The sequence below is a fragment of the Pan troglodytes genome, chromosome 8 (genome assembly GCF_028858775.2).
Source record: "Pan troglodytes isolate AG18354 chromosome 8, NHGRI_mPanTro3-v2.0_pri, whole genome shotgun sequence".
In the NCBI taxonomy this organism is placed as follows: Eukaryota; Metazoa; Chordata; class Mammalia; order Primates; family Hominidae; genus Pan; species Pan troglodytes.
In genome coordinates this window covers 81,505,320-81,530,498 of record NC_072406.2, presented here as the reverse complement: position 1 = coordinate 81,530,498, position 25,179 = coordinate 81,505,320, and the positions used below count along the sequence as shown (strand labels likewise).

Below are 25,179 nucleotides of genomic sequence, written 5' to 3'. Positions count from 1 at the left end.
ATAAAAAATTCCATTCAGACGTGCCGCTCCAGACACGAGGCCTATGAGCAAAGTTTCCGGTGGCCTCGCCGCCCCTCCCCGTTCCGGGAAGCCGGGCGGGTCACCTCGTCCTCAGATTAACGAGCAGCTCAAACAACTGGGAGAGTCTGGCGACAGCTTCTCCGGGGCACCCGACACCCTCCGCCAGGAACCCCAAATATGGGAGGCCTGGCCTCCAGCCAGCACCCCCGCCTGCTGCTCGATCACCTCCCCAGCATCTCCATGATCACACCTCCTCCCACGGCGCTCGGACCCTCCCGAACAGGCCCTGCGGAAGGGCCCACCGGCCACCTCCCCGCACAGCCCGGGGGCCTATCTGACATCCAGGGCCCGTTTCAAGGACACTGCAGCAGGCAGCCTGGTCTCGGGGGTCTTCCGCCCGATTGCCCCCCTCCCAAAAACGCACACACACAGAGACACTGACAATGCCGGTAGAATCGAAGGCGAAGGCTTTCCTTGCGCCCTGCAGTCCAACTCGATGCTGGCCCGGAGAAGGCCGGGCGCCGGAGGATGGAGGCAGCGGAGGCGGCGAGCGGATGCCGGAACGCAAGGCTGCGGCCAGGACCAGCGGCGGCGCGGGCGGGGGCTCACCTTTTTGACCTGGTCATCCTTCAGCTCCGTGAAGTAATAGGCCAGGAGCTGCGCGGCGATCATGCTGGCGGTCGGGGTCGCGGGGCGGCAGGCGTGGGGACGGTCGGTCCTCCGCAGCCCTGGCGAGCTGTGGTCCTCCGGCGGCTGCTCGGCGGCTCCTCCTCCTCCTCCTCCCCCGGCTCCTCCCCCTCGGCCCGGGGCGCGGCGACAGCTCGCGCGCTCCCGGTCTCCGCGCTCCCGTCCCCTGGAGGGTGACAGCCGCCAGCCGGCCCACCTCCTCCACGCCCATTGGTTGCGGCGCGCCTCTGCAACGCCCGGCGGTGGCGTCCCGGCCGGGGAGCGGGGACGCGGCGGCCGCTCCCTCCCGCGCCGGAAAGGGGGCGGGCGACGCAGCGAAATCCCCCCCGACCCCGCATCATCCTGCACGTCCCCCACGTAGGGAGCCGATGCGGGCCTTCACGCGTGGCGGCGCCGTGCCCGGGTGGGCCGTGCCAGGCGGGGAGGTGCGAGGCGCAGGCAGGAGGCACCGCCCGGCTCCGCCGGGACGAGAAGCCCCTAGGGCTAGTCTAGGGACTGGCAGCCCCGGGGGCACGAAGGCGGTCCCATTCCTCGGAAATGAGGGCTCGCCCCTAGGAGTCCGGTGGACGCCGAGGTGCCGGAGGGGACTTGCAGAAGTGGGCGTGGAAAGCGGGCGGAAGCGGGAGCCCGGGACGCTACGCAGTCCTCGCACCCGGGTCCCGCGCCTTCCTCGCCCAGGCCGAACGCACCGGCCTACCTGGGTCTTCAGCGGCAGTGCATCACCCCTCCCCGGCCTGCCCCGCCTAATCTCCAGCTGGCAGATTTGTATTGCTGAACCCAAAGCGACACCCCAGAGCACCCGCCCCCGAGTCACCAGCTCCGGTGGCTCTCCCTCAGGGCGCACTCCCTCTGGGCGGGACTTGGGCCACAGGTCGTGGCCTGTCCCCATCCTCTGGGCCTCCTCTTGCTCTTGGGCATCCAGGCCCACTGGGACTTGGGGCACGGTTCAGCGCCCCTTCCCAGGTGCCGTGTTTTCTACTTTCCCAGAGGAAGTTAGGTAGGATGGGAGGAATCCCTAGAGGTGCTACCAGGACAGCAACTTTAGGATTCTTAGATTAATTATTTCTGTGTTCCGGAAGCCTCCAGGAGCTTTAGTGCCTTACAAAATGACATGTAATGAGCTCAAATATACAAACAAGTTGTTGCTATTCTGGTTGGACAGGTAAGGAAATTGAAGCTCAGTGAGGCCTCAGTCTTGCTGGACTTTATACAGCCAGGAAGTTGTAGATCTAGGATTACAGCTTGGATCTGTGAGTCTTTGAAGCAGGTGCTCACCTCTAGGGTTTGCTGTGGTCCCAGTTGTATAGAGCCCCTCTGCCTGAATAGGTCACTTTCCTGCAACCAAGTCTGCACCATATGGTGCCCTGAGATCCAACCCCCAACCTCTACCCTAGCTCTTGACTTTAGGAGTCCCTAGCCCTTGACCAGGCCTAGCAAAAGTACAGTCAAATCAGAGGGAGGGATGACGTAGGTTCAGGGGCCTGACAGCCACCATCACCCACAGAAAAGGAGGAGCTTAGATGCAGTCCTGAGGCCCCAGCTTCCTGTCCAGGTCACAGTCCCCACCCCCTGCCTTAGGGCCTATGCAGAGGGGCATCTCGAATCACCTCTGAGACTGTGTCTTCATCCATAAGATGAAGACACTAATGCCCACCTCACCTCCCCTTGATTGTTGTGTAATACTGTACGCAAAATACGTGCACATAATACACACTTAAGGAATGGCAGGTATCATAGAACTGACTGAGAAGTTAATGCGGTTAAAGCTTCAGGGACTCTCACTTTCATTCCTACCCTTCTAGGCCCTGGGAGGGCCTAGCAGTGTGATATTTGTATATTTATATTTGAATTATTTTCCATAGAGAGTGCCAATTTATTTAATTTTCAAGCCCAACAAAACCTGGATTTGCCCTGGATCATAATTATAAACCAGGAAGAGAGAGATTTTCTGGTACACATCAAACATTTGGAACTACCTCCATGGCCATTAAGCAAAATGGAGTGAATGAGAACAAGATGGTTGTTCTCAACTGCCATTTCATTTGAGTTCTGCAGATCTGCCAAGCTCACCGGGCTGGAAACTCCTTGAGGATGGAGGACTATGTTTTGCTAATTGCTCTGTCTCCCACGCAAGCCCAGGGCCTGGCACTTGGCAGGCTGAATAAGCCTAATGCATAATCAAAAACATGGCCCTTAACCCAGCCACCAGCCGGTGCCATCACCCATGCCCAACCCGTTGTTACAACTCCTATCTGAGCTGGATCCAGGGAGAAGCTGATGCTTGGAAGAGCCAGGTTACCCTGAAATGTCCTGTTTGCAGGCAGGAAAGCTGCCTCTGCTTTGTCTTCCCTGGCCTTTGAGAGGGAAACTGCTTCTCAAGGTGACTCATTCCTCCCCACTCCATGAATGCAACCAGGCCCCAAGGCCTGTCAATATTTCCTGAGAAATGTCTCTAGGCCTGACCTACTGCCACCTCCCAACTCCCAGTCCATCTCCCTGTGCCAGAAATATTACAAGAGTCTTCTAACTGTCCTCCTCAGCTCCTGGCCTCATGCCATCCAAGTCATTCTGAGCACCAGGTCACATTAATCCTGCTAAAATGCAGCATAATCATGTCATGACCCTTCCCTAAATCCCTTCATGGCCCCCTCCTTCCTGAGAGAGCCAATTTAAACATCTCTGCCTGGTTTCCGAGGCCTTCTGTAATCGACTCCACTCTTTCCCACTTATCTCTTCCTCTACTCTGGCCGCACCAAGGCCACTTCCCACCGTCCTCTGCCCCCACCACGTCCACTCCATTTGTTCGCCGCTCATATTCCCTTCCTTGCCCTGCCTTCTCCACTCACCTCTGCCTGACCAAGCATCCCCTCTCATCTAAGGCCCAGCTTGCCAACCTTCCCTGGACCACAGCTACTCACCCCAATCTCCCAGGCCTCAGCACCTCGACAGGGCAAACTCAGGCTGTGCTCACAGTCCATCTGGATATACACCCAGACTCCTCTTTACAGGGCAGGAACCTGGGATGCCACAGGTGGGCCATCTTGCCCAGTGTCAGGTTGTGGTAGAGTTTTGAGCCAGGACTCCAGCCTAGTCCTGATGCCCAGCCAGTGCTCTGTCCATCCCACCCCCAACCCCTCATGCAACCTGGGCCTCAGATAAGTAACACTGAGTCATGACTGCCTAACTGATATGGGTGACTGTCTTCTAGGGGGCTGGTCCTATCTGCCCCAATCAGACAGCTTCCTGAGGCCAGGGCCCATGCGGCACTGCTGTGTCCCCTCTCTGTTGTTCCAGCGCTGACTTCACTAATTTCCTTAATAATTTGCCTCTTTTTGCTCTTGCATAGCTCTTAGATCCCTGCTAAGGCTCCTTGACAGTTACTCCCTGGATCCTCAGGAAGACCCCAACCCACAGGGAGTCCTTAGTTCCCTCCCCCTCCAGATGGCCCTCCACTTCCCTTCAAGTCCCGTGAACTCTCTCAACTCATTTACTGTGGTACCTCCTACACAAGTTGGGGTTGGAGGGACCAGTGCCAGGCTGCCACCCCAGGAAACGCACCTGCCTATAAGACAATAAAGGCTGCCTTCTAAGTTGGAATGTCTGTACCAATTCCCATCTGACCCATGGCACTAGGAATGTTACTTCAGGAGTGATCTCCAACAGATAACAGCTGTACCTCCCGCACCTGGGAGCACACTCTGAATAACAATGTTTACATAACGTTGACAGTTTGCAGAGCAATTTCTCATTTATTGCTTCATTTCTCCTGATAACAGCCTGGTGAGGTTAGAAGGGCAAATATCATTATCTGCACTTAATCAGTCAATGAGGATATGAAGGTTATAGAGCTTGGGTGTTTTGGTTTTTTTCTTAAATTGAAATGAGGTCTTGCCATGTTGCCCAGGCTGGTCTCGAACTCCTGGACTCAAGGGATCCTCTTGCCTTGACCTCTAAAACTGCTGGAATTGGCCAGGCACAGTGGCTCACGCCTGTAATCCCAACACTTTGGGAGGGTGAGGTGGGAGGATCACGCGGTCAGGAGTTCGAGACCAGCCTGGCCAACATAGTGAAACCCTGTCTCTACTAAAAATACAAAAATTAGCTGGGCATAGTGGCAAGAGCCTGTAGTCCCAGCTACTTGGGAGGCTTAGGCAAGAGAATCGCTTGAACCTGGGAGGTGGAGGTTGTGGTGAGCCAAGATTGTGCCACTGCACTCCAGCCTGGGCAACAGAGTGAGACAGTCTCAGAAAAAAAGAAAGAAAAGAAAAGAGAGAAGAGAAGAGAAAAGAAAAGGAAAGAAAAGAAAAAAATGCTGGGATTATAGATGTGAGCCATTGTGCCCAGCCCTATAGAGTTTGTTAAGGTCTCAAAGAGAGCGAAAAAACGAAAATTAAAACCAGTGCCTAAACCATTGGAGCATCTTAGAACCCTGACACTATGGGACTGTCATGCACAGCCTGTCCTAAAGAGATGCCTCGGAAGAGATCCCAACCTAGCATTTCTATTAGTTGGATCAGTGGTTTCCAACCTGGCTGCACCAAAGCTACCTAGGGAGCTTCTACAAATGTTGATGTCCAAGCCCCACCCAGAGACTGAACTAACGTGAATGCCGTCCAAGTTTCACTTTCTAAAAGTTCCCCAGGTGAAACTCAGGTGCTGCCAGGAATGAGGACCACTGATTTAGACCCTAACTTTCCATGGGAACATCTGGAAGAAATGTCTAAAATGAATTGACCCATAATCCTTTCAGCAGCTTCTCTTGGATGCTGAAGGCAGTTGCTCCAGGGTCTCAGTGGCTCTGCAGATCCTGAGCTCAGTGGGGTGAAGGTAACTGTGACTCCATCAGCGTTGCAGACAGTTCTGCTTCCTGCGGGAGAAGGCTGCTGAGGAGACACTGGCCACCCAGCCCCTGGAGAGGCTGGAGTTGTAAAATCACATTCTCAGTCTGCCTCCTTTTCTCCTTCATTTGCCCAAAGTCCTGACCTCCAATATTATAACAGGGTCAGTAAACCAGCAACCGCCAAGCTAAAACTGTGGCCTGTAACATCTTATTTGGCCCACCTGATGTTTTATAAATTTGTGCCTGCCCTTAAAAAAAAATTAAGAAATTTCACTTTAAAATCTAGATTTCAGGCCAGTGCCTCACGCCTGTAATTCCAGCACTTTGGGAGGCTGAGGCAGACGGATTATCTGGTCGGGAGTTCGAGACCAGACTGACCAACATGGAGAAACCCCGTCTCTACTAAAAATACACAATTAGCCAGGCATGGTGGCACATGCCTGTAATCCCAGCTACTCAGCATGGTGGTGTACGCCTGTAATCCCAGCTACTTGGGAGGCTGAGGCAGGAGAATCGCTTGAACCCGGGAGGCAGAGGTTGTGGTGAGCCGAGATTGCGCCATTGCCCTCCAGTCTGGGCAACAAAAGCGAAATTCCGTCTCAAAAAATATGTATAGTAATAAAATAAATAAAATAAAATCTAGATTTCAGGCACCTAAAGGTGACACCACACAGGACCCACTTGATCCTGTGGCAACGTGATCATCATGGCACTAGCTCCTTATCTTAGCCAGCGCCTTCCCCGCATATGCTGGAGCTGAGCAGCCACTGCCCCCTTTAGACAGGGTAGGGGAGCTCCAGCCAGCCCAGGCCCCACCCAGCCCACTGCTTGACACTGCTGACTGGCGCCTGTAAGGCATTGACATTTTCAGCTCCTAATAATTGGAATTTACCGGCAAAAAGCCTCCCATTATTAGGGCTGGGATGAGGATGAGGCAAGAGCCGTGCCTAGGATGCAAGACTTAAGTCTTGTACCTGAATCTTGCTCCATCGGTGCCTCTCTTGCTCCATCCAAGCCCCAGTCCTCTCAAGTATCATAAAGGCCCCTGCCAGCCTCCTCCTTACTCAACCCTGACCTGTTCATCTCCACTCAGAGAGGCCCTGACCTTTCAGGGACACATTTCCCACCTTCTGTCCCAAGGAGGTGAAGGAAACCAACATAATTCACCCCAAAATACGGCTCCCTTGTGTAAAGAGTATTTTGAATGAAAGGCCCTAAAAGATCAACAGACACTGGAAAAGACTGCCCCACCTCCAAAGGGGAAAGACCAAAAGACCAGAAGGATGCCCCTGGGGGAACAATTTTTTCCCTTCCCCTTCCCGTTATCTGATTCTCTATTGCAGAAAAGGAGACTGAAGAATGTCACCACCCCTAGAGGGATAAAATGCCTGTCTGTCTCTCGGGCTTATTCAGTTTCCAAAGAGAGCCATTTACAAGTTAATCTCAATTCTCTGATCCCTTCTTTCTCCTGAGAAATCATGCAGAATTACAGAATTAGCATATTCCCCATCTCCTTACCAGCTTCAGAAAAAAAAAAAAAAGGCTATATGGCCAGGCATGGTGGCTCACGCCTGTAATCCCAGCACTTTGGGAGGCCGAGGCGGGTGGATCACTTGAGGTCAGGAGTTCCAGACCAGGCTGGCCAACATGGTGAAACTCCGTCTCTCTCCTAAAAATACGAACATTAGCTGGGCATGGTGGCGCAAGCCTGTAATCCCAGCTACTCAGGAGGCTTAGACAGGAGAATCACTTGAACCTGGGAGGCAGAGATTTCAGTGAGCCAAGCTCATGCCACTGCCCTCCAGCCTGGGTGACAGAGTGAGCCTCTGTCTCAGAAATAAAAGGCTATATAAGCTTCTGTACTCCTTTGAAGGGTTAGGGTAATCACTGTATTTTCTTGTAGGCATATTAGAAAATGTGTATGCCTTTTCTCTTAATCGTCTTTTGTCTGTTGACTTTTCAGCAAATTCACAGAGGGGGAAGCGGAAGTTTTCCTTCCACCCTGCAGTGGCTTCTACTCCCCTTTGAAGGTAAAAGTTCCTCAGAAGAGCCAAGGAAATCCGAGTCCCACCCTGTCCCTTTCTAGACATCCCATCCTCATTAAATTGCCTCTGAGCCTGACAAAAGTCACAGGCGTAAAGAACTGTAGCCTGGGCCGAGCGCGGTGGCTCACGCCTATAATCCCAGCACTTTGGGAGGCCGAGGCAGGCGGATCATGAGGTCAGGAGTTCTAGACCAGCCTGGCCAATATGATGAAACCCCATCTCTACTAAAAACACAAAAATTAGCTGCACGTGGTGGCATGCACCTATAGTCCCAGCTACTCGGGAGGCTGAGGCAGGAAAACTGCTTGAACCGGGGAGGTGGAGGTTGCAGTGAGCCAAGACTGTGCCACTACACTCCAGCCTGGGCAATAGAGGAAGACTCCATCTCAAAAAAAAAAAAAGAATTGTATCCTGGAGGAGGAAGGGTTGACCAGATTGTTGCGGCCTTCCCAGGCTTCAGACTAGCTCCTTATCTCAGCCAGCTCTCCAAAGGAAATGGTTTCCCCAAATGAAATCGTTATCTTTTGGACCAGAGCAATCTCAAATCACCTTGCCAGTTACCCTGAGTTTCCTGGGATAGTTCTCCCAGCACCCACACACAACCACCTTCACAAGGCCAGGAAAAAGTCCTCAATCCTTTCCTTCGAGTTAGCATTGTAAACCACAAATAAAATTCTAACCCACCATCCTCCTCATCATCTGACTCAACCTCTCCTCTCAGCCAGGGCATTCAAAAGTTAACCTGAAAAACTAGCTCAGGCCATGATGGAATGGGGGTGTCAGACATACTTCATTATACCTTCATCCCTTTTGGAATTCAGTCCCATCCGACCAGCATTAACATCAACAGACTGATAGAATAGAACAGACTCTCTAAGTCTAATAAGAAACATTTACAATCTTTTCTCTGAAGCCTGCTATCTGGAGGCTTCATCTGTATAAAACCTTGGTCTCCACAACCCCTTATCACTTTTTTTTTTTTTTTTTTGAGACGGAGTCTCACTCTGTTGCCCAGGCTGAAGTGCAGTGGTGCAGTCTCAGCTCACTGCAACCTCCGCCTCCCAGGTTCAAGTGATTCTCCTGCCTCAGCCCCCTGAGTAGCTGGGATTACAGGTGCCTGCCACTATGCCCGGCTAAATTTTGTATTTTTAGTAGAGACAGGGTTTCACCATTTTGGCCAGGCTGGTCTCGAACTCCTGACCTCAGGTGATCCGCCTGCCACAGCCTCCCAAAGTGCTGAGATTACAGGCATGAGCCACCAGGCCCAGCCAACCAATGTACCTCTTACATGTATTGACTGATATTTTATTGTCTTCCTGAAATGTATAAACTTGTAGTTTGACTGCTTGGAGTACATGTTCTCAGGATCTCCTGAGGGCTGTGTCATGGGCTACTGGCTGCTCATATTTGGCTCAGAATAATCTTTTCAAATATTTTACAGACTGACTCTTTATCAACAGCACCAAGATATACTGGAAAATGCTCACACAGAGTCCATGTCAACACCTAGGCAGGGTTCCTAGGCTCTAAGATGACATGGGTCAGCAAGTTAAACATATAAACAAAAATTAGATTCTGAGTTTTTATATGGCTTAGAAAGGATTTTTTTTTTTTTTTTTTTTTGACACAAAGTCTGGCTCTGTCACCCGGCTTGCAGTTCAGTGGCACGATCTCGGCTCACTGTAACCTCTGCCTGATGGGTTCAGGCGATTCTCATGCCTCAGTCTCCCAAGCAGCTGGGATTAGAGGCATCCACCACCACACCCGGCTAATTTTTGTGTTTTTAATAGAGAGGGAGTTTTGCCATGTTGGCCAGCCTGGTCTCGAATTCCTGACCTCAAGTGATCTGCCTGCCTTGGCCTCCCAAAGTACTGGGATTACAGGCATGAGCCACCATGCCTGGCCAGATTTTTTTTTTTTTTTTTTAGATGGAGTTTCACTCTGTCACCCAGGCTGGAGTTCAGTGGTACAAGCTCTTTTTTTTTTTTTTTTTTTTTTTTTTTTTTTGAGATGGAGTTTCGCTCTTGTTGCCTAGGCTGGAGTGCAGTGGCGTGATCCCGGCTCACTGCAACCTCCGCCTCCCGGGTTCAAGCAATTCTCCTGCCTCAGCCTCCCAAGTAGCTGGGATTACAGGCATGCGCCACAACACCCGGCTAATTTTTTTTGTATTTTTAGTAGAGACAGGGTTTCACCATGTTGGTCAGGCTGGTCTCGAACTCCTGACCTCAGGTGATCTGCCTACCTCGGCCTCCCAAAGTGCTAGGATTACAGGAGTGAGCCACCTCGCCTGGCCAAGTGGTGCAATCTGAACTCACTGCAACTTCCGCCTCCCGGGTTCAGGTGATTCTCCTGCCTCAGCCTCCCGAGGAGCTGGGACTACAGGTGCACACCACCACGCCCGGCTAATTTTTTGTATTTTTAGTAGAGATGGGGTTTCACCGTGCTAGCCAGGATGGTCTCGATCTCCTGACCTCATGATCTGCCCACCTCAGCCTCCCAAAGCGCTGGGATTACAGGCGTGAGCCACCGTGCCCGGCTTTTTTTTTTTTTTTTTTTTAATGAGACAAAGTCTTGCCAGGCGCGGTGGCTCACACCTGTAATCCCAGCACTTTGGGAGGCCGAGGCAGGCGGATCACAAGGTCAGGAGATCGAGACCATCCTGGCTAGCACGGTGAAACCCCATCTCCACTAAAAATACAAAAAATTAGCCAGGCGTGGTGGCGGGTGCCTGTAGTTCCAGCTACTGGGGAGGCTGAGGCAGGAGAATGAGGTGAACCCAGGAGGCGGAGCTTGCAGTGAGCCGAGATCATGCCATTGCACTTCAGCCTGGGTGACAGAGCGAGACTCTGTCTCAAAAAAAAAAAAAAAAAAGAAAGAAAAGAGACAAAGTCTTGCTGTCACCTAGGCTAAAGTGCAGTGGTATGATCATAGCTCACTGCAATCTCGAACTCCTGGGCTCAAGCAATCCTCCTGACTTGGCCTTCCAAAGTGCTGGAATTAGCAGTCATGAGCCACCATGCCAGACCAGGATCTTTTTTAGGTGTATGATTTTCATATCCTATAATCATAATTTCCTAAAGTAGGGTCCCCAACTGGTCTGTGGCCTGTTAGGGACTGAGCTTCACAGCAGGAGGTGAGCAGCAGGTGAGCGAGCATTACCGCCTCAGCTCTGTCTCCTGTCAGATCAGCAGTGCAATTAGATTCTTGTAGGAGTACAAACCCTATTGTGAACTGCGCATCCAAAGGATCTGGATTGTGCACTTTTTATGAGAATCTAGTGCCTAATTGAGAGAAGAGAGACAGACCCTCTCATATTGTTTTATACTCAGAAAAAGAAAGAGAAGCAAAACTAAAGGCAGGTAGCCCGGCGCCCAGGAACCAGACCTGAAACCAAGGAACCAGACCCGAAACCAGGCCTGGCCCTGCCTGACCTAAGCCTGGTAGTTAAAGATCGACCCCTGACCTAACCGGTTATGTTATCTATAGATTCCAGGCATTGTATGGAAAGGCATTATAAAAATCCCTGTCCTGTTCTGTTTCGTTCTGATTACCAGTGCATGCAGCCCCCAGTCACATACCCCTGCTTGCTCAATCAATCACGACCCTCTCCCAAGGACCCCCTTAGAGTTGTGAGCCCTTAAAAAGGACAGGAATTGTTCACTCGGGGAGCTCGGCTCTTGAGACAGGAGTCTTGCCGATGCTCCTGGCCGAATAAACCGCTTCCTTCTTTAACTCGGTGTCTGAGGAGTTTTGTCTGCGGCTTGTCCTGCTGCATAATGATCTGAGGTGGAACAGTTTCACCCTGAAACCATCCCCACACACACACGGGTCTGTGGAAAAATTGTCTTGCCCGAAACCAGTGCCTAGTGCCATAAAGGTTGGGGACCGCTTTCCTAAAAGAAAATATATTTTAGGCTGGGCATGGTGGCTCACACCTGTAATCCTAGCACTTTGGGAGGCTGAGGTGGGTCGATCACTTGAGGTCAGGAGTTCAAAACCAGCTTGGCAATCATGATGAAACCCCGTCTCTATTAAAAATACAAAAAATTAGCTGGGCGTGTGGTGTGCACCTATAATCCCTGCTACTCCAGAGGCTGGGGCAGGAGAATCGCTTGAACCGGGGAGGCAGAGGTTGCCATGAGCCGAGATCGTGCCACCACACTCCAGCCTGGCTGACAGAGTGAGACTCCATCTCAAAAAAAAAGAAAAGAAAATATATTTTAAAACAGAGAAGTAAAAATAATGGTTGCTTTGTAAGCTAAATACATTTGGCTTTATATTAATAGCTAGCACTTAGGTAGAACTTACTATACACCATTGTTCTAAATTATTTACTTATTTATTGACTGATTGATCCTTAAAACAACACAACGAGGTGGATACTTGTAATATCCCCATTTTATAGAGGAGGAAACTGAATCACGGGGCGATTAAGTGACTTTCTCAAGGTCACACAGCAACTGAATGGAAAAGCTGGGATCCAAGCCAAGGCAGTGTGTCTCCAGCCCACCTTGTCATTCCGACAAAATGCAATATTTATTTTACTATATTGTCCTTATTTCTCTTATTTCACTCAGGTCCAGTGAAGGGGTCCAAGAACCTGCACCGAGGAGACTGAGTCATGGCTTGGTTAGATTCCTAAAGCGTGGCAAGTGGATCTGGGCCCTGCAGAGTTCCTTTATAAGGGGAATCCTCAAACCAAACAGAGAGGCAGATCTGCAAGGCCAGAGGGGCTGTAAGTGGGTTATGGAAGAAGTTGCCCTCCCCTGGGGGGTGGGGGTGGAGACTTCTGGCTTGGGTTGATTCCACTGAGTGGGCTGAGTATGTCTCCTCTCTCGCTGTTTTCTGTAGGTCTGTCTTGCTGTGCCCTTCCCAAAGAATCACTGTTGTCAAGGGCTTCAGCCACATCTCCCTCCCAAGTTCGTGATTATATTTCCAGCTGCCTATGAGAATCAAGTCTTATATGTCCCACGGGCACCCGAAACTCAGTATCTTCCAACGCAGTCATGTTCTTCTCCTTAAACTTACTCTTCTCAATTCCCCTCCTTGTCATTTATTCACCCAACACATATTTGTGAAACACCTAATCTGCTTTGCACTTTCCTAGTCACTGGAAATGTGGTGAACAACCCAAAAATCCAACAAACTCCCTATGCCAAAGGGAAGTGTTTAGCTTGGGAATTGTGTCACCCAAAACACTTCCCATTTTGTCCCTACATAGGTAGCTGCAAAGGTAGGCCACATATCTTCCCAGGGGGCTTCCCTCACAATTTGCTCATGAGGAAATTCCTTTACCCTAAAACAGAATTCTGTTGAATTTCACCCAAACAATGTACACTGACAGCTTACCATCACAGGTACAGGACAAGGACTGGACTAGAAGTTATCCCTTCCCTCACCTGCGCCAAACGCATATTTGACTGCTTCCTTTATTCTATGCTTACTTTACTTATGTAAAAATGCACATTCACTGAGTATGAATGCATAGCTGACTGTTCCTCCACTCTCCTCATTTCACATGTGAACTGTGGGTTCAGGGAACACTAAGCTAATCAAAGTCTCAAAAGAATGCAACCCCTTGCCTCTTTTATCTACCCTTCCCTTTTTTCCCTTTCCTCTTTCCTACACTGCTCACCCTTTCCTCTTTATTTTTTATTTTATTTATTTTTTTATTTTATTTATTTATTTATTTTTTGAGACAGAGTTTCGCTCTGTCGCCCGGGCTGCAGTGCACTGGTGCGATCTCAGCTCACTGCAAGCTCCGCCTCCCGGGTTCACGTCATTCTCCTGCCTCAGCCTCCTGAGTAGCTGGGACTACAGGTGCCCGCCACCATGCGTGGCTAATTTTTTTTGTATTTTTAGTAGAGACGGGGTTTCACTGTTAGCCAGGATGGTCTCAATCTCCTGACCTCATGATCCGCCCACCTTGGCCTCCCAAAGTGCTGGGATTACAGGCGTGAGCCACCGCGCCCAGCCCCACCCTTTCCTCTTTAAATATTGAAGTCCTCAAACCCTCTTTGGAAAAAGTGTGGGTCATAGATCCTACTGTGGCTTATGTCTCTTTTTTCTGGGCATATTCTCATCCTTGGCAAAATTAACTCTAAATTGATTGAGACTCACCTCAGTCATTTTCTTCTTCTTTTTTTCTTTTTCTTTTTTTTTTTTCTTTTTTTTTTTTTTTTTTTTTTTTTTTTTTTTGAGACAGAGTCTCACTCTGTCGCCCAGGCTGGAGTGCAGTGGCATCATCTCGGCTCACTGCAAACTCTGCCTCCCGGGTTCAAACAATTCTCCTCCCTCAGCCTCCCGAGTAGCTGGGATTACAGTGCGTGCCACCACACCTGGCTAATTTTTTGTATTTTTAATAGAGACAGGGTTTCACCATGTTGGCCAGGCTGGTCTCGAACTCCTGATGTCAAGGCGGGTGATCTGCCCGCCTTGGCCTCCCAAAGTGTTGGGATTACAGGTGTGAACCACCGCACCCAGCCTTCTTCTTTTTCTTTTTTTTAAACTTGTACCTCAGTTTTCTTCTTTGGTTTTACACAGCCCACATTCTGGTCGGGAGAGACAGATGGTAAGCAAATGGCTAATTAAATATACATTAGGCCAGGCACTAGGAGAAAAGGCAGGCGCAGCTGACACAGCTGTATCCCACAATATCCATTTCCCCTTTGTCCTAATAAACTAATCAATGCTCCAATTTTTAGGTGAACTCAGGCACCCCAGAATAAAGATTCCATTTCCAGCCTCCCCTATAGTCGGATGCAGGCATGTGACCAAGCTCTGGCCAGAGATGAAAGTGAGAGTGTCTCAGTAGCTTCTGGAGCCTCCCTTAAGAGACACAGCTATTCTGTGGCTTTCCTGCTTCTTTGCCATTCCTCCTTCCTGCTGACTGGAGGACAGGCAGAGTGGCTGGAGATCCTGCAATCATCTTGGATTATGAGATAACCTTGGGACACACAGGGAGAACGCCATGTGAAGGGACACACACAGAAAGAAGATGACCATACGAAGATGTAGGCAGGGATGGGAGTGATGCTGCCACAAGCCAAGGAACGCTTGGGGCCCCTGGAAGCTGGAAGAGGCAAGGGAGGGTCTTCTTCTCCAAGATTCAGAGGGAGCATGAGCCTGCCAACACCTTGAATTTGGACTTCTAGCCTCCGGGCCTCTTAGAAGGAGCAAGATGTGAATCCTACAGCTACAAGGAACCGAACGCCGCAAACAACAACATGAGCAGGAAAGCATGACCGAAGGCAGGACACCTAGCTCAGGTCATCCCAACTCCTGCCCCACAAACATGAAACCCCCATGGCAAAATATTACTGAGACAGTGAAAGATCTGACCTATCCAACTCCATCTTGCTTTTAACCTCCAAGCTGTCCTTGTTCATTCCCGGGCATAGGCTGAACTAACTTCGGGAGGAACTTAGTTTATAGTTTAAAACAAAGATGAGGCTGAGCGCAGTGGCTCACGCCTGTAATCCTAGCGCTTTGGGAGGCCAAGGCGAGCGGATCACTTGAGGTCAGGAGTTCGACACCAGCTTGGCCAACATGGTGAAACGCTGTTTCTATGAAAAATACAAAAATTAGCTGGGTGTGGTGGCGGGCGCCAGTAATCCCAGCTACTTGGGAGGCTGAGGCAGGAGAATCGCTTGAATCCAGGAGGCAGAGGTTGCAGTGAGCCAAGATTGGGCCACTGCTCTCCATTCTGGGCGACAGAGCGAGACTCTGTCCCCAAAAAACAAATAAATAAATAAATAATAAAAATAAAAATACAACAAGATGATAACAGCCCTTTTCCAAAACAAACCCTCTTCTTGTCTGGAGATCAGACTGCCTTTGATGGACTAACAAATTAGCAAAAAGATTAGAAAGTATGGTTTAGGAGTCATGCAGCTGGAGGCTACAAGATTCTGACCCTCCCAAATTGCTCCTGGGGATTACATCACTATTGTAAAGCCTAAGATAGTGCTTGAGATATTTTGCAGACCCTGCACTTGATGGATCAGTTGGCACCCCCCAGATTGATAAACTGGATCACCTGATCTTGTGGCCCCCAGCCAGAAACTGACTCAGTGCAAGACAGCTTCAACTCCCTATGATTTCATCTGTGACCCAACCAATCAGCACTCCTAACTCACTGGCTGCTTCCCACCCACCAAATTATCCTTAAAACTCCAATCCCCAAATGCTCAAGGAGACTGATTTGAGTAATAGTAAAACCCCAGTCTCCCGCAAAGGTGACTCTGAGTGAATTACTCCTTCTTTATTGCAATTCCCCTGTTGATGAATCAGCTCTGTCTAGGCAGTGGGCAAGGTGAACCTGTTGGACGGTTACAAGTTTGGGAGCTTGTCCAGGATTGCCCTTACGACTACCTGCCATAAGGGTAATCCTGGTTCGGTAGCCTCCCTCTGGTGATGGATCCAGAGGCCAGTCCAAGTGGCCACCTACTTCTCTTGGACTGGGGGTTGACTCTGCTACTGTCTCTACAGGCCGGGCACTGCTGACCCATGGTGCATGGATTTAATTGCAATAGAGAAATAGTCCTGGGGAAACTGATTTGAGTAATGATAAAACTCTGGTCTCCCACACAGCCAGCTCTGCATGAGTTACTCTTTCTCTATTGCAATTCTCTATCTTGATAAATCAGCTCTGTCTAGGCAGTGGGCAAAGTGAACCCGCTGGGTGGTTACAAAAATCGTAGATAATACATGTGTGTTATTCTAATTTAAAAAAAAAAAGAGATAACTCTGGGAATGATGCCCATACAAAACAAAGCAACAAAATAGAACAGAACCTGCATCCTTGTCATCAAGCTGCCCCATATCAGCCCTCCCCCCTCCCCCCACCACATTACCTCCATATTTCTAAAATTTGAGAGAAAAACAAAATTCCAATGTGTTTATCCAAATGCTATTTTGGAGTTTTCTGTTACTGCCAGCCAAATCTAATCCTAACTGATACATAGATTGAACAAATAAAGGGTAGGGATTTCATTTTAGACAGGATGGACAGGGAAGGCCCTCTGAAGATGTGGCATTTGAGCAGAAACCAGAATAAGATGAGGGACACTATGCCAGTGTCTAGGAAAAGAGTGTTCCAGGCAGAACTTGCCCCTCATCACCTCTGCTGAAAATCTGCCATCATCCTTGACCTCCTTCCACTCCCATGGGCTCCACATGTAACCTGTTACCAAACCCTAAGAATTCTACCTGTAAATGTATCTCAGAACAAACAAACAAAGCAAACAAATCAAACCTACAAACTTTTTTTTTTTTTTTTTTGAGACAGGGTCCCATTCTTTTGCCCAGGCTGGAGTGCAGTGGATCAGTCACAGCTCACTGCAGCCTTGACCTTCCAGGGCCCAAGTGATCCTCCCACCTCAGCCTCCCAAGTAGCTGGGACTACAGATGCACCGCACCACTCTCAGGAAATTTTAAAATTACTTTTTGTAGAGACAGAGTCTTAGCACCATCTGTTGAAAGGCTTTTCTTTCCCCATTGAATTGTTTTCACATCTTTGTCAAAAATTATTATACCCAGGAGGCTGAGGCAGGAGAATGGCGTGAACCCGGGAGGCAGAGATTGCAGTGAGCTGAGATCGCACCACTGCACTCCAGCCTGGGCGACAGAGCGAGACTCTGTCTCAAAAAAAAAAAATCATTATACCATAAATGTAAGGGTTTATTTCTGAACTCTCAATTTCAGTTCATGCAGCTATATAATTATCCTAATGTTAGTATCACATTGTCTTGATTACTGTAGCTTTATAAGTTTTGTTTTTTTTTTTTTTGAGATGGAGTTTCGCTCTTGTTGCCTAGGCTGGAGTGCAATGGTGTGATCTCAGCTCACCGCAACTTCTGCCTCCCAGGTTCAAGTGATTCTCCTGACTCAGCCTCCCGAGTAGCTGGGATTACAGGCACCTACCTCCACGCCTGGCTAATTTTTTGTGTTTTTGGTAGAGATGGGGTTTCACCATGTTGGCAAGGCTGGTCACGAACTCCTGACCTCAGGTGATCCACCTGTTTCAGCCTCCCAAAGTGCTAGGATTACAGGTGTGAGCCACCACACCCGGCCTGCTTTATAAGTTTTGAAATCAGGAAATGTGAGTTCTCTTTCTTCTTATTCAAGATTGTTTTGGCTATTCGGCACCCCTTCCATTTTCATATGAATTTTAGAAGCAGCTTGTCAATTTCTGCAAAGAAGCCAGCTGAGATTTTCATAGGAATTGAGCTGAATCTATATATTAATTTGGGGAGTTTGCCACCTTAACAATAGTGTCTTCCAATCCATGAACATGGGGTATCTTTCCATTAATTTAGATCTTCTTTATTTTCTTTCAACAGTCCTTTGTAGTTTTCAGAGTAAAAGTCTATACTTCTCTTGTTTATTCCTAAGTAATTTGTTCTTTTTGATGCTATTATAAATGGAATTGTTTTCTTTTTTTTTTTTTTTTTTTTTTTTTTTTGAGACAGTCTCACTCTGTTACCCAGGCTGGAGTACACTGATGTGATCTCAGCTCACTGCAACCTCCGCCTCCCAGGTTCAAGCAATTCTCCTGCCTCAGCCTCCCGAGTAGCTGGGATTACAGGTGTGTGCCACCACAACCAGCTAATTTTTGTATTTTTAGTAGAGATGGGGTTTCACCATGTTGGCCAGGCTGGTTGCAAACTTCTGACCTCAGGTGACCCACTCGCCTTGGCCTCCCAAAGTTCTGGGATTACAGGCATGAGCCACCACACCCAGCCAGGAATTGTTTTCTTAATTTCATTTTTATATTGTTCATTGCAATTTTATAGAAGAAGTACAATTTAATTTTTTTTTTTTTTTTTTGAGTTGGAGTCTAGCTCTGTCACCCAGGCTGGAGTGCAGTGGCGTGATCTCGGCTCACTGCAACCTCCATCTCCCAGGTTCAAGCAATTATCTGCCTCAGCCTCCCGAGTAGCTGGGATTACAGGCACCCAACACTACACCCGGCTAATTTTTGTATTTTTAGTAGAGACTGGGTTTCACCAGTCTGAAACCAAGGCTGGTCTTGAACTCCTGACCTTGTGATCCACCTGCCTCAGCCTCCCAAAGTGCTGGGATTACAGGCGTGAGCCACCGTGCCTGGCTACAATTGATTTTTGTGTATTAATCTTGTATCCTATAACCTTGCTGAACTTGTTTATTAGTTCTAATAGGTTTTTGTGGGTATTCTAGGATTTTCTACATACAAAATCACGTAGGGCTCTTTTTGCCATCTTTCCACGCCACCACAGTGGTGCACATGAATGTCCTGGCTGATGCTCTCAAGAGCATCAACAATGCTGAAAAGAGACACAAACACCAGGTTCTTAGGCCATGCTCCAAAGTCATCGTCTGGTTTCTCACTGTGATGATGAAGCATGGTTATATTGGCGAATTTGAAATCACTGATGATCACAGAGCTAGGCAAATTGTTGTGAACCTCACAGGCAGTCTAAACAAGTGTGGCATGATCAGCCCCAGATTTGATGTGCAACTCAAAGATCTAGAGAAATGCAGAACAATCTGCTTCCATCTGGCCAGTTTGGTTTCATTGTACTGACGGTCTCAGCTGGCATCATGGGCCATGAAGAAGCAAGATGAAAACACACAGGAAGGAAAATCCTGGGATTCTTTTTCTAGAGATGTTATACATATTTACAAATAAAATGCCTCATGAAAAAAAAGCAAAAAACAAAATTACATAAGAATAACCTTTTGATATATGCAGCAACATTAAAATATTAAAACCAGGCACAAGAGAGTACATATGTATGATTACATTTATATGAGGTTCAAGAATGGAAAAGCTCTGGTGATAGAAGTCAGAATAGTGATACTGTCAGGAGAGGAAATGGGAAGTATTGACTGGAAAAGAGCGTGAAGGGATTTTGGGGGGTGATGAAAATGTTCTATATCTTGAACTGGGCAACGGTTACATAGGTGTATACGTATGTTAAAACTTCTTAAACAGCCGGGCATGGTAGCTCACATCTGTAATCCAAGCACTTTGGGAGGCTGAGGCAGGTGGATTGCTTGAGCTCAGGAGTTCAAGACCAGCTGGGGCAACATGGCAAGACCCTGTTTCTACTAAAAAAAAAATTAAAAATAGGCCGGGTACGGTGGCTGAGGCCTGTAATCCCAGCACTTTGGGAGGCCAAGGCAGGCGAATCATGAGGTCAGGAGTTCGAGACCAGCCTGGCCAACATGGTAAAACCCCATCTCTACCAAAAATACAAAAAATTACTGGGTGTAGTGGCAGGCACCTGTAATCCCAGCTACTTGGGAGGCTGAGGCAGGAGAATTGCTTGAACCCAGGAGCCAGAGGTTGCAGTGAGCTGAGATCGCGCCACTGCACTCCAGCCCAGGCAACAGAGTGAGACTCCATCTCAAAAAAACACAAACAAAGCTGGACGCGGTGGCTCACGCCTGTAATCTCAGCACTTTGGGAAGCCGAGCTGGGCAATCACGAGGTCAGGAGTTCGAGACCAGCCTAACCAACATGGTGAAACCCCATCTCTACTAAAAATACAAAAATTAGCTGGGCCTGGTGGCGCACACCTGTAATCCCAACTACTCAGGAGGCTGAGACAGGAGAATCGCTTGAACCCAGGAGGCGAAGGTTGCAGGAGCCGAGATCACGCCATTGCACTCCAGCCTGGGCAACAGAGAGAGACTCCGTCTCAAAAAAACAAACAAACAAAAAAAACCACAAACAAACAAACAAAAAAATGGGCAGGCTGGTACATGGCTGTAGTCCCAGCTACTTGGGAGACCAGGTGGGAGGGTCACTTGAGCCCACGGGGTGGAGGCTGCAGTGAGCCAAGATCGCACCACTGCACTCCAGCCTGCGTGACAGAGCGAGACCCTGTTTCAACAACAACACACTTATTAAGCTTACAGAATTTGTGTGTTTGACTGGTAGTAAATTATACTTTCATTTAAAAAAAATAAAAATATAGGTTGGGCGTGGTGGCGCACGCCTGTAATCCCAGGTACTTGGGAGGCTGAGGCAGAAGAATCACTTGAACCCAGGAGGGAGAGGTTGCAGTGAGCTGAGATCATGCCACTGCACTCTAGCCTGGGCAACAGAGCGAGATTCTGTTTCCAAAAAATAATAATAAATAAATAAAGAGATAAAGATGAACTATTTTAAAATGTGGTGGCCTAGTAGTGTCATTAGCTAATTCTCTCAAGGCACTCTGTACACATAGTGATTAGTTCATCATTAACAATATCATATGTAAAGCCAGAATTTAAATAGCCTGCTAATTTTTAATTTTTTGACTGACTTGGCATTATATCTAATAAGATCTTTATCTTCTTTCAACCCCATGATGTAGCTGAATAGTCTGTACCAGGGGTAGGAAAATTATCAGCCGTCTTATTTTCTCATTGTTCATTTGTGTTAGCTTCAACCTAGTTTCTTCTACTTTTTTTTTTTCCTTTTAAGAGACAGGGTCTCACTGTCACCCACGCTGGGGTGCAGGGGCACAAATCATAGCTCACTGCAGCCTCAAACTCTTGGACTCAAGCAATTCTCCTGCCTCAGCCTCTCAAGTAGCTGGGACTGTAGGTACACATCACCATGCTCAGCTAATTTTTACAATTTTTTTTAGAGATGAGGTCTTGCTATGTTGCCCAGGATGTTCTCAAGACCCTGGCCTCAAGTGATCCTCTCCTTGGTCTTTTAAAGCACTGGTATTACAGGTATGAGTCACTACACCTGTCTCAACCCACATTTTTTATGCAGAAATCTTTTAAAACCACTTGCCTATTTTGTGAGGATCAGTCTAATTAAACCCAAATAGCATGATACATAAGACTACTTCAACCAAGCAATTCTTTTTTTTTCTTTTTTTCCTTGAGATGGAGTTTCTGTCTTCTTGCCCAGGCTGGAGTGCAATGGCATGATCTCAGCTCACTGTAACCTCCACCTCCTGGGTTCAAGCATTTCTCCTGCCTCAGCCTCCCGAGTAGCTGGGATTACAGGTGCCTGCCACCACGCCTGGCTAATTTTTGTATTTTTAGTAGAGACGGGGTTTCACCATGTTGGCCAGGCTGGTCTGGAACTCCTGACCTCAGGTGATACATCTGCCTCGGCCTCCCAAAGTGCTGGGATTACAGGCGTGAGCCACCACACCTGGCCCGACCAAGCACTTTTTTTTCTTTTTTTTTTGAGACAGAGTTTCACTCTGTGGCCCAAGCTGGAGTGCAGTGGCAGGATCTCAGCTCACTGCAACCTCCGCCTCCCAGGTTCAAGCGATTTTCGTGCCTCAGCCTCCCAAGTAGTTGGGATTACAGGTGCACACCACCACGCCTGGCTAAATTTTTGTATTTTTAGTAGAGATGGGGTTTTACCGTGTTGGCCAGGCTGGTCTTAAACACCCGACCTCAGGTGATACGCCCACCCCGGCCTTCCAAAGTGCTGGGATTACAGGAGTAAACCACCACACCCGGCCTCAACCAAGCAATTCTAAAGCTGCTATGCTTCAGAATATGCTAAAGATGGTCTAGGAAATAAAGGACGGGGCCACTATCGACCCCTCCTCATTGTGAGAGTCCTGGGTACCTGCAAGGCCACCAACGTTGATTTGTCTTTAAAAAGTTGGTGACAATGGAATTGTAGTACAGTTGACCCTCGAACAACACCGGTTTGCACTGCAGGAGTTTGCTTACACCTGGATCTTCTTCTGCCTCTGCCACCCCTGAGACAGCAAGACTAAGCCCTCCTCTACCTCCTCCTCAGCCTACACAAAGTGAAGACTACAAGGATGAAGACCTTCATGGTGATACACTCCCACTTAAAGAATAGTAAATCTATTTCTCTTCCTTATGATTTTCTTAATAACATTTTCTTTTCTCTAGCTTACTTTATTGTAAGAATACAGAATATAGTATATAAAACATACAAAATATTTGTTAATTGACTTTATGTTATCGGTAAGGCTTTTGGTCAACAGTAGTTTTAGCAGTTTGGTTTTGGGGGAGTAGAAAGTTATATATGGATTTTCTACTGCATGATGTGGGGGTGGTCACTGTCCATAACCCGCTCATTGCTTCGGGGTCAACTGTACTTTCTTCCCACTGGGAAGTAGATCATCTTGCACAGCACACATCCTGGAGGTCTCGCTACACTTATGCCCCCTACCCCCTCTCTGGTTTCCTGGATGCCCAAGGCTTCCTCCAGCTCAAGCTCCTTGCTACTGCCAGACAGAAAACAATGTAATCACAGGACTCCTCAGCCTAGAGGATCCTTCGGGCCGTGCTGTCAGAGTTTCTCAACTGGACAACCAATCCCAGTCCCATCCAACCTCCTCAGTCTCCCCAGCTTTTTCCCATTTTTGCAGGCTCTGTTTTGGCACATGCTGCTCTCTCTGCTTGAAATGCCCTTCCTCGCCTGACACATGCTTTCCTCTTCTTCAAGACTCTCTGCAAATCTCATCACCTCTATCCAGCCTTTGTTATCTGGACCCAAGACGGGGTTGACCACTCCCTCACCTGGCTCTTAAAGCACGTTTCACCTATGTTGTAACTTTCTCTTTTGAAAAAATATTGAGCTTCACTTCTCAGTCATTAAGTCTTTTGAGGCTGGAGACCGAGTCTTATTTATTTTCAAAAGAACAAGAATATAGCTACGCAATCAGTGGAATGAGGAGCAGGGCAGAGCTCTGGGGCTCCAGGTTGAATCCACACCCAGCTTTGGCCCTCACCTGGGACTAGGTAATGGCCCCGGACACAGGGGAAATCGAGAGTTTCTGTGCTTTTCTCCCAAGCTGATTCATAAAGTGTACACCTCACCACCTTCGCATGAAGCAACCCATCTCAGATCCACTCTGTTGCCACTTTAAAGAGATAGTAAGCTGTGTGCTTGGGGAATGGGAGGGAAGAGGGCAGGTCAGCACAAACAGCGCAGGAAACTCTTTGATTTGGGGCTAAATGGGATATGTCAACAGGAAAGATCTGAAACTTGTCCATATTGAAGTGCAGAGCAGATGGGTGCCAAGTTTCTGGCATGCCTGACTGTAAAATGGAAAAGACAGGAGGGGAGAGACCCTTCCATTTCCCCTCCCAGGGTCTCTCACAATCAGGACACCACGCATCCCCAAGGCAGGAAGGCCTTGTGTTTGGCTCTGACAATTAGCATTCTGCTTCCAAGAAAGGGCTAAGAAGGGGGCCTCTGTTACTAGGCACCCTTGGAAAGCACCTTCCCTGTTCAGGTGTACTGAGTCCAGCAGGGAGCAAGTTGGAGGTCAATACTGCTCCACACCCTGGAGAAGCCACTGCACAGCTGCTTGGCTGGCTGAAAATCATTATCCCAAAGGGGATTGCCATGCACTATCTTTTACAGAAAATGTTACAGAAGGAAATGAAAAAAAAAAATAGCTTTCTTACCTCACTTTCAGTAAGTAGATGAAGTTTTGGTTTTTCAGCTGCTGTAGCCTTAGAGAAAGACAGGACAAGTAAAGTGTTACAAATGCATTTTAGCAACTTGCATTCACAACATATTGATGCTTATAACTAATCAATCACGCTCAGAAAACAAAAGTAATTACAAGTAACCTTGGAATGTCTAAGCAAATTCTATCATGATTACCAATTCTCTGGATGAAATGCAGCAGAGCTCAGTCATGTGCAATTCATGAATTTATTCACACAAACACTAGGTTCTTACAAATATACCAGGCACTGTGTTGGAAGCTGGAGAGTCCAAGATGAAAGACAACCGTGGTTCGGCCCTCAAGGAGCCCACAATCCACTAAGAAAGACAGATGTGCCGGTCAGTAATGGAAGCGCAGCAGCACCGGAGCTGCGGCAGAGGCCTGGAGAGGAGCTGTGGGAGCACAGGCATCTAATCCCTACTGAACCGCAGGCCCCGCTGTGTCTCCCACCCTGAAGATGCAATGCTTCCCTGATGAGCAAGGAGGCAACATGGCCATCAAGCAGTGACCAGCTCTTGGCAGGGTCTGCGAAAGATGAGTTAGCATTCTGCCCTCCCCTCGCTATTTTTTTTTTTTTTTTTTTTTTTTGAGACAGGGTCTCTTTCTCTCTCTCTCTCTCTCTCTCTCTCTCTCTGTTGCCCAGGCTTGGAGTGCAGTGGCATGATTAAGGCTCACTGCAGCCTCGACCTCCTGGGCTCAAGCAATCCTCCCACCTCACCCTCCCAAGTAGTTGGGACTACAGGTGTGCAACACCACACCTGGCTTATTTATTTATTTATTTATTTATTGAGATGGAGTCTCACTCTGTCGCCCAGGCTGGAGTGCAGTGGCATGATCTCTGCTCACTGCAACCTCTGCCTCCCAGGTTCAAGCGATTCTCTTGCCTCAGCCTTCTGAGTAGTTGGGATTACAGGCATCTGCCACCACACCCGGCTAATTATTTTTTTGTATTTTTAGTAGAGATGGGATTTCTCTATGTTGGCCCAGCTGGTCTTGAACTCCTGACCTTGAGTGATCTGCCTGCCTCAGCTTCCCAAGTGCTGGGATTACAAGTGTGAGGCACCGTGCCTGGCCACATTTTTTAGTTTTTGTACAGATGGAGTCCCTCTGTGTTGACCAGGCTGGTCTCAAACTCCTGGGC

At 48.4% G+C, this 25,179-nt stretch overlaps 1 protein-coding gene and 1 pseudogene across 12 annotated transcripts in view; one reads left to right on the top strand and one right to left on the bottom strand.

The window, feature by feature from the left end:
- HK1 (hexokinase 1) overlaps positions 1–25,179 on the bottom strand; it is a 133,741-nt gene that overhangs the window by 82,443 nt on the left and 26,119 nt on the right. For 9 of the 12 annotated variants that reach the window (XM_016918466.4, XM_063780714.1, XM_054659667.2 and 6 more), the window contains one exon: positions 23,992–24,039. In XM_016918466.4, coding sequence (XP_016773955.1) covers positions 23,992–24,039 — 48 coding nt within the window. Of the gene's footprint in view, positions 1–630; positions 850–3,626; positions 3,702–23,991; positions 24,040–25,179 lie in introns of those variants that run through there. The other 3 variants (XM_016918467.2, XM_009458600.4, XM_063780715.1) reach the window with 3 other exon arrangements.
- LOC129136118 (small ribosomal subunit protein uS8-like) lies at positions 18,810–19,239 on the top strand (annotated as a pseudogene).